This window comes from Pavona decussata, unplaced genomic scaffold (genome assembly GCF_977016875.1).
Source record: "Pavona decussata unplaced genomic scaffold, jaPavDecu1.1 SCAFFOLD_207, whole genome shotgun sequence".
Lineage (NCBI taxonomy): Eukaryota > Metazoa > Cnidaria > Anthozoa > Scleractinia > Agariciidae > Pavona > Pavona decussata.
The window spans coordinates 2,399,026-2,407,500 of NW_028145612.1; the positions used below are offsets into that span (position 1 = coordinate 2,399,026).

At 36.5% G+C, this 8,475-nt stretch overlaps 1 protein-coding gene across 5 annotated transcripts in view; it reads left to right on the forward strand.

Annotated features, from left to right (window-relative positions):
* Nucleotides 1-905: 905 nt before the first annotated feature.
* Nucleotides 906-8,475, forward strand: part of LOC146460882 (tRNA-dihydrouridine(20) synthase [NAD(P)+]-like) — a 19,195-nt gene continuing 11,625 nt past the window's right edge. The window contains exons 1-8 of one of the 5 annotated variants that reach the window (XM_085087653.1): nucleotides 906-1,097; nucleotides 3,160-3,220; nucleotides 4,349-4,493; nucleotides 5,152-5,197; nucleotides 6,828-6,919; nucleotides 7,469-7,512; nucleotides 7,625-7,685; nucleotides 7,929-7,976. In XM_085087653.1, coding sequence (XP_084943779.1) covers nucleotides 4,365-4,493; nucleotides 5,152-5,197; nucleotides 6,828-6,919; nucleotides 7,469-7,512; nucleotides 7,625-7,685; nucleotides 7,929-7,976 — 420 coding nt within the window. In that variant the 5' untranslated portion in view covers nucleotides 906-1,097; nucleotides 3,160-3,220; nucleotides 4,349-4,364. Of the gene's footprint in view, nucleotides 1,098-3,159; nucleotides 3,232-3,603; nucleotides 3,735-4,348; nucleotides 4,494-5,151; nucleotides 5,198-6,827; nucleotides 6,920-7,468; nucleotides 7,513-7,624; nucleotides 7,686-7,928; nucleotides 7,977-8,475 lie in introns of those variants that run through there. The other 4 variants (XM_085087654.1, XM_085087651.1, XM_085087655.1 and 1 more) reach the window with 4 other exon arrangements.

An 8,475-nucleotide genomic window follows, 5' to 3' on the forward strand; every position in this document is an offset into this window, starting at 1 on the left:
ATTTTGTTGTTGTCAATTTCTCTGACCTCTTCCGTGTCGTCCAACCCCACATCCCTTTGGTAGCCAGCTTCCTTTGTAAATTATCAAAAAACTGCTGCTTACCATTGCCGTTAACAAGCTAATTTCTTGAATATACGCACTGAATGCTAAAATTTAATTACGATCAAACCTACAACACGAAAATCGCACGTGCCAGCTAGCAAAAAGTTTCCAGAACCACAACCAAATTTGGTACCACTGCCGGAACCGGAAATAGTCCTGCAACTTTGACGTTCTCGTTCCCGGCCTTCCTCGTCTCCAGTAACTTTCCCCAATAAAATAACATAATTCAGAGAAAATCGATCATTCACATGAACTTTTATTTTCTCTCATTGGTTTCAGTTTCTGTAGTAACTAAGGAATACCCCGCCACTCCAAAATACAAAGTGGTCAATACCACCTCCTCTCCCCCAGAATACCATGGGGCTACACAGCTACGTGGCAACGCGGCTACGTGGCTACGCAGCTACGTGGCTTCTCGCACAAAGAACGAGGCATAGTCATACAGCCATGTACTTCTAATTTTTGACGGTTTTCCTTGTGGGGAGGGGCTAGTATTGACAACTTTGAATCTGCCTAGCCACGTAGCCACTCTTTTCAGGATTACTTTTGGAGTGGCGGGGCCAGTCAATGCTGCGCTAGCGTTTCTACCAGGCGCGAGAAATGGAACACAGGAGTAAGTAGGCGTGACATCGAAGTTTTGGACCCGCAGGCGTGATAATCTTAAGTGATAATCATGCCTTAGACGTGACACATGCTCAGTATAAGTGATAAAAAGTGCAAAAACTGCTGAAAACGCTGGAAACTGCATGTCCGGCGCAAAACATCCCAGAGGAGCCTAGCACGAGTCAATACCAGTTTCCCGCGACCCGCAAGGTATTACATTCAAGATGGCGGCAAGCGAGTGCAATTTCTCATTTTAAGAAAACGGCGTGATTTTCACCAACAAATTAATTTTATGGAAAGAATATACTGAAGAATACCTGGTACTGGAGAAAGAACGGCTTCTGAAGGAATGCTAGATAATTGTTGTACTCCTGAATTATGTGTTTTAACTGGTAAGCAGGCCAAGTTTCATGATTTACGTAGATTACGTGTAGAACGTTATTAGTTGAGTTATAATCAGAGCCATTAAGGAGAAACGAAGGAAATTTGGGATTGATTTTTGGTTGGTTTACACCAGAATCTATTTATTGAGGCAATGTGCATGTGTTATACAATAACTTAGCACAGCGGAGGATAATTATTTTGATCAAGAAAAGGAAATGCTGATCCACGCACGTCAAATTAAGCTTGTACTTATCCTTTTGATTGTATCAAGCCAATTTCATGTTGAACTTTAAATAATAATGAGTAACGATTCTTGAACTACAGTACCGTGCAAATGTAAGTTGACAGTCTCGACTCGAAACCCTCGAAGCTATCGAGAATCGAGTATCGAGGCTCGAGTTTCGAGTATCGAGTATCGAGACGCTCGAAGAATTTTTCGAGAATCTCGATGGCAGCTTTCGAGGAAACGATTAATTTCTCGAACCTCAAACAATAAGAGAGAACAAAAGCAATTTTCCCATAGCTCTTGCATGTGGTCTTTTTTTTAGTTTGGTCGAAAGTTGAAGTAATTCAAATCAGCGGCAGTGAGTGTTCGATAAATCTGTTTCGGCGGGTTTCTTCCTTTCGCATATTATTTAAAACTCATCCGTTCGTCGTTGTTGTGAAATTAAAACTTGCTTAAATTTTCTCATATGCTACACCAATTCTTTTTAATCAAACTTCAAACTCAACGAAGCGAGCTTAAAACTACAAGATTGCAGCTTTTTCGCGGAAATTATGTAACACGATCGCTTCTGAAATATCCTCGCTGCGCAATATTATACTTGATTGTATTTGAATCCTTCGAATGAAAACTTCGAAAAAAGCATTTCCTTATGTAAAAACGCACAACAATTACGGTAGATTTGGTAAGGAACCGGAGAAACTTCAACGTGGCTGTTCACTTGCCTTTGAGCAGACTTTGAAAGCCGCCACGAATGTTTACATTTGCGGCGTAGCGTTACAAATTTGCATAAATATTATCGAGATCATCTCAAAAGGCAATGTCACGTTTTCTTCATTTTCTATCAACTGTTGATTGTAACCGTGTCCTCCTCTGACAGATGACTGGATTACTTGTTTACTAAACCCAGTTTTAACAGTGAAGGAAGCGAAACTAAAAGATCGCGACTTTTTCGGCCACTGTTTCACAAGCTGAAAAAGGAAACACGCGCGATCGCTTTTAGCCTTGCTAAGTAGTACTCTGCACATAATTATGCTTGATTGTCCTTTAATCTTTAGAATCAAAACTTCAAAAACAGCATTTCCTTGATTAAAAACGCACAATACTTTCGGTTGTAATTGGCAAGGAACCGAGAAAACGCTTGAAGAGCTAACTCTTTCCAGCTTGAGCACACACGTGGGCACATCGCTCCATCTAAAATTTTAACACAGTTGGCTGTCTCCCAGAGTTGGTTCCTGTAAAAAAGAAACGAACTGTGGCCTCGGATAAGACGTGTGAAAAACTAATCACGCGAGAAGTTCTTTGTTTCCCTGCCTCGAAACTCGATGCTCTCGACTCGATACTCGATGCACTTGACTCGAGCCTCGATACTCGAAGTTTTTGAGTTTCGAGGATCGAGGACCGAGTCGCGAAGTTCGAGCTTCGAGGGACTGTCAACTTACATTTGCACCGTACTGTAGGATTAAACGCGTAACAGCGTTTGTCACCATCGGTGAATCTCAGAGCTTCTGGGATCTTATAAACTTAGAGTTCCTAATCTGGTGATTAAGCCTGTTAGCCATGTAAAAGCACAGAAGGTGTACTTTTTAATAAATGATATTTCTGGTAGAATTTTTTGGAAACAGTTCTGTTCTAGATAAATTACTCTCATTCAAGTTGTAAGATTAATTATCACCCACTGCTTCTTCAACAGTTTGAAATTAATTCATGAGATTCTAGTTATTATGTATGATTTTTGTAGACCCCATGAAACTGCACCAAATTTTCACATTTTGCTAGTGTGCAGCACAGGCGTTATTTATTTATTTATTTATTTATTTATTTTTTTTTTTTTTTGCGTTTTTCAGGTGAGTGTCCAGAGGAAAGCAAGAGGCGAGTGCGGGACGCGAGTCATGCACGACAGGAGGGGTGCGAAAAAAGTAACGCCTGTCCACACACCATTGTTCATGCTGTTCCGGCATTCATATGTAAACATGGCTATCCAATTGGTTATATGATGTCATGTAATCATGAGATGTTTCTCAACAAAAAAATGGCTGTCGCAACATCGTGTTATGTTGATGAAGCTATTTGAGAAGCCCTTTGTTTTTCCCAAATATGGCAAAGGAAAAACTAAAGAAATGTACAGGTTTTTTGTTTATTGCTCACCTTGCACTTGCCTCTGCTTGCCTGAAAGACACGCACACGCACAAAAAAAAAAATAAAAATAAAATAACCAATGCCTGTTCTGCAGGCTACATGTACATTTCACTTGCTTTTGTACTTGCTTGAAATCTCTGTCAAATCGTAATGCACATGTACATGTAGTTCTTGCAAACAAAATGATTGTAAGAGTTAAAGTCTATCTTTACTGGGGAGAAGTTTGTGTTGTGCAGTCACGTGACCAGCTGCAACCAGGGTTCTTTCTCACCCTGGGAATGAGGTTGGTTTTTTGATTGATAGGAATGTTACATGTACATTAAAGCATTAATTTCTGTTTAGCAGTAACACAAGGTTATGTACAGTCATGTATATCCAATTACAGTGCACATTTGTTGAGTAAATTACAAACCCCAACAGCCAGACTACTGTAAGTGTGCGATTGAGGCAGCCTTAAATATTAATAATAAATTACCAATACATTCAAGTGGATTGTCAATATTATTACTGAAGATATTCCAGCAGGAAAAAGATCAAATTACATAGCAAATGAATGACATACGTAATATACTACTACAATGTTCATAGACTTTATTGTATATGGATTTGTAATCAACACTTGGTATTTCCAAGTCAGTACTATAGTATTTATTTACTGTATACTGAGTTATTTGATTAACTGCCCACCTTCGAATAAGCCCCCATCCTGAAAGCCCAAAAAGTTAATAAGCGCCCACCCCCACCGCTTGAGGGTTGTCCAATGCTTGAATTAGCACCCACTCTCATGGGCCCAAAATTAAATAAGAGCCCAGGGCAGCTAATTGAATAAATATGACATGCATACATTATCTTGTGATTAATTAATTAAGATGTGTGTCTGTAAATTCTTTGTTGCAGAAATTAAAAGCATTAGATGAAAAAGAAAACAAAAATGGTACTTTGTTATCAGGGGAAGAGAATTCTAGCACCAATGGTTCGAGTTGGTACCTTACCTATGAGACTGCTTGCTCTTAAATATGGAGCTGATATTGTGTATGCAGAGGTAAGAATGCAATAAAAATTGCAGGATAATATTGCAATGCGGCTTTCAAAATTTGTGAATGGTGAACTTCAAAACCAAACTAGTCTGTTAATTGTTTTTTCTTTCTTTTTGCCATCCCTCAAAGTACCATCCAGTGGACTTTGAAGCTACATGTACAGCTGTAGCCAGAAGCTGGCAAACAGTGTACTACAATATAATCCAATGATCTAAACTTATTTATTTATTTATTTATTTATTTAAATGAAGTTGCTGTTTGAAGTTTTTTGAAGATTACTGTTTGTTGTTGAAAGGCACAGTAATTAAGCTATATGCTAGCACATTTTTCAACAACCTTTTTGGCATCATTGTTTACTATTGTAAAAACTTGACGCTTTTGCCTCTATATCACAGAGCTATAATCAGCAGATATAATGTTGGTGATCGAAAACACCCGTACATGTAGCTTATTTGATAAAGAGCATGAATGGAGATTTCTGGGAGGTCATACAGTAATTCCATTCCTGTTTGAATTGATCAAGTTGTTGTCTTCTTATGAGGATGGCTTTCTTGACTTTGCATGTGAAATTGATTATTATCAATTAATTAATTATTAATTTTATTAATTATTTTTAAATCTGTTATAAGAACAGATGAGTAGTTTTAATTTTTACTTTCTTAGGAAATAATTGACTTTAAAATTCTCAAGACGACACGAGTTGAAAATGGTGAGTTATTAATTGTCTACTTAAAAAGTGTATATTAATTTTAGCAATTTCTCAGGTGTTGTGAATGTCATTTGCTCTACTTTAAAATCTATATTGCACTGAATTGAAGGTCTGATTTTCTCTGGTGACTACATGTGTCACATTTTATTTACAGCAGTTTAGTTGTTTTTCCATTTTTTGTTATTATAAATCACCCTAGCTGGCTTAATCTGATATATTAAGGCATGTCAACAGAGAAAAATGAAAATATGAAAAACATTTAAAACATTGAGAATGATGTATTGTTCAGTAATGACAAATGCAAACTCGGGAAAAATAAATTCTGAGTGCTCCTATCAGGAGTCGAACCCAAGACCTTCTGATTACTGAATAATCTAGTAAATTTAATAATCTGATTAATCTGTCATTACTGAATAATACGTCATTCTCATTCCTTCACCAGGCTTAAAAAAATATTACATCACATTTCCTTAACATTAAAGGCCCAGTTTCACCCATTTGGTTTTGCGGCCTTTTCTTATTGTTTAACTCAAGCGCTTGTATTGTTTAGTCTTGCAATCTGATTGGTTTACCAGAATATTCAAGCTGGGATGAAAGTCCTGGCATATGCAAAATAAATCACGCCAGGCAAATCGGACTGGTTGATTTCATTTCAGTTGCTCAGATTTATTTTAACCGCTGCACCTATAAGAAATATTTACTCTCCAAAGCACTTGAGTACTTTGTACAGTACTCCTTTGTGTAAAATTCTCGGTGAACGAAAGTTGAGGGTTTGGACTGTTTTTTCTGCACTCGTTGAACAGTTGAACAGTTACAGCCGGCAGCCCTCAACATTAAGTGATTTTTGATTTTATTGTTGTATAAGATAGACAGTAATCTTAAAGGGTCCTTTCGATTATTATTGAAGTTGACATGAAAAGAAATTAACAGTGCTGGACTCAATGTTAGCTCAGTTAATATCGCTTTCAAAGTTATAGGGTGCTGCGCCGAACCGTCTCTTGCCAACTTCATGGTCAGAGTTTTGACTCTGAAGATCACATTGTAATGAAATTAAGGATAGATAATCTTGTTTGCAAAATAACAAATAAAATTATTTCTCTGGAAATTTCAAGATTGTAATTCCTAGGTTAAGTAAGAAAATTTATGTTTCAACAATATGAATACTGATTGATACTAGACTAAGTATTAATTACTAGTATTACTATTAATTAAATAACAGACTCTCCTTAAAGCATACTAGAGCTGAGGCCTCCTTTTTCTAGCAGGTGAAACAAAAGCCAGAAAAGGTGTCTGCTTACCCAGGATAAACTCTCTTATTCTCTGTGAGATAAGGAGAACTTTTGATAAGGAAATAAATTACAGAGTATTCTTTTCAGTTTGTTTGAGAAATTCCTTGTCCAGAATTCTTAGGAATTTGTGCAAGCTTTTTCAACGTGATTGAAAACAGGCCAAGGATTTGGCCAAAAGAGTGATGTGGTGTTCTAGTCATTTTATTTTTTTTTTAATTATTATTTATTTTATCAAAAGGACATAAAAGCAGCAATTTTGAAACAATCTTAATGAAGAGAACGAGACTTTTATTTATTTATTTATTTTTTTATTTTTTTTATTTATTTTTTTTTTTTTGCAGAAATCCTAGGTACAGTTGACTTTGTCCTTGCTGATGGTACAGTTGTGTTTAGGACTTGCAATGCAGAAAAAGAAAAAGTTGTCTTTCAAATGGTGAGCAGGAAAACTATCCAAATTAGAGATCAATATTTTTGTTGTAGTTTATATTATTTTATTTATTTGTTTATTTTTTTCATTTCATGGTCTCTTAAAGTAAGTCTTGTCCATGCCCTCTTTTTGGTCATCTTTTGTAGTGTAAGTTTTGTATTTTGTTTTCATTGTATTTTCCTTTCCTTTGTCATGTACATGTATTTATTATTAATTTTGTGTAGTGTCAACAATGTTGAGGAGTGAATAAAACAGTTTCACTTTGGGCTTTGAGAGTTTTTTTTTTGGCGGCAATTCATGTTTCTGATTGAATTATGATTATTGCCATGTTGAAATTATTGCATGAAATTGGGCAACTAGTTGATGAAAAGTGCTCACCCTTTTACCCATAACACTTTAGATTCAATGAATTAAACAAAAAAAAAAAAATAGAAATACCTGTACTTACAGTTATTTTTATAAGGCAATCTACAGTGAATGTTACTTTTAAACTGTCCATTCAAAGATGTCTCCTTTAGCTTCTTTAATTGTTCGTTTTGTTATCAATTTTATTAGGGCACAGCAGACCCAGACAGAGCTCTGAAAGCTGCAAAAATGCTGTAAGTTACATGTACATGTATTTATTATTTTGTGAAATATAATTTGTACATGTATAATATTGGGAGCTGTACATAATTATAGTTACATAATTGGTTGTTTTCTAATGTACAGAGAAAATGACGTGGCCGGAATTGATGTAAACATGGGTTGTCCCAAAGATTATTCTGTCAAGGTATGCATGACTTTATTTAATTGGCATTTGGGTAGTTGACCTTTCTCCATAATGTTTGGATTAAGTTGTTTAAGAAACTGCAAAATTCACGGTCAACTTAATGTTTGTTTCCTCGGTGAGACTTTGCTTACAAAAGATGGGTGCTCAAGGTCAGTTAGCTGTCTTTGGTAATCGTCTGCGGGGGTGTAGGGTAATTGAATGATGCTTTTAATTAAATCTGATTTGGCTGTAATTTGGTTACAGGGTGGAATGGGTGCGGCATTGCTAACTCAACCAGATAATGTTCGAAAGGTGAGACAAGAGTAACAGTATCGAATGGTGAGAATATGCTAGGGTACATGTCTTGTAAAAATCAATATACTGACATGTTAAGAATGAGGATCTGTTAAGTTACATGTAGCTTCATTCATCTCACTGAGGGAACTGCCAATATTCCTTATCGTACCAGTGTACGTTATTTCCATTACTTTGAGGTACGTTGGTGTAGTGGCTAGTTACTGTAGGACATTGACGTGCAACCAATGAGATGATGGTTCAAGGCAGGTATTGCATGGCCATGTTCTTCTAGCGGGTAGTTGCTATCAATAAGTTTCACTGTATCACACAGTCATACACTATAATTAGACGTTTACTGTGTAGGCATGTCACTTTCATGTGTACAGTATAATCAGTTGGTGTGACTCTGGTCTAATAATAGAGAATAGAGGATCACTGGTTTATAAGGGAAGGGAGGGGAAGGAGGAGAGCGCACCTATTCAGTCTGTACAAGGAATTCCTTACTCCGGCAACT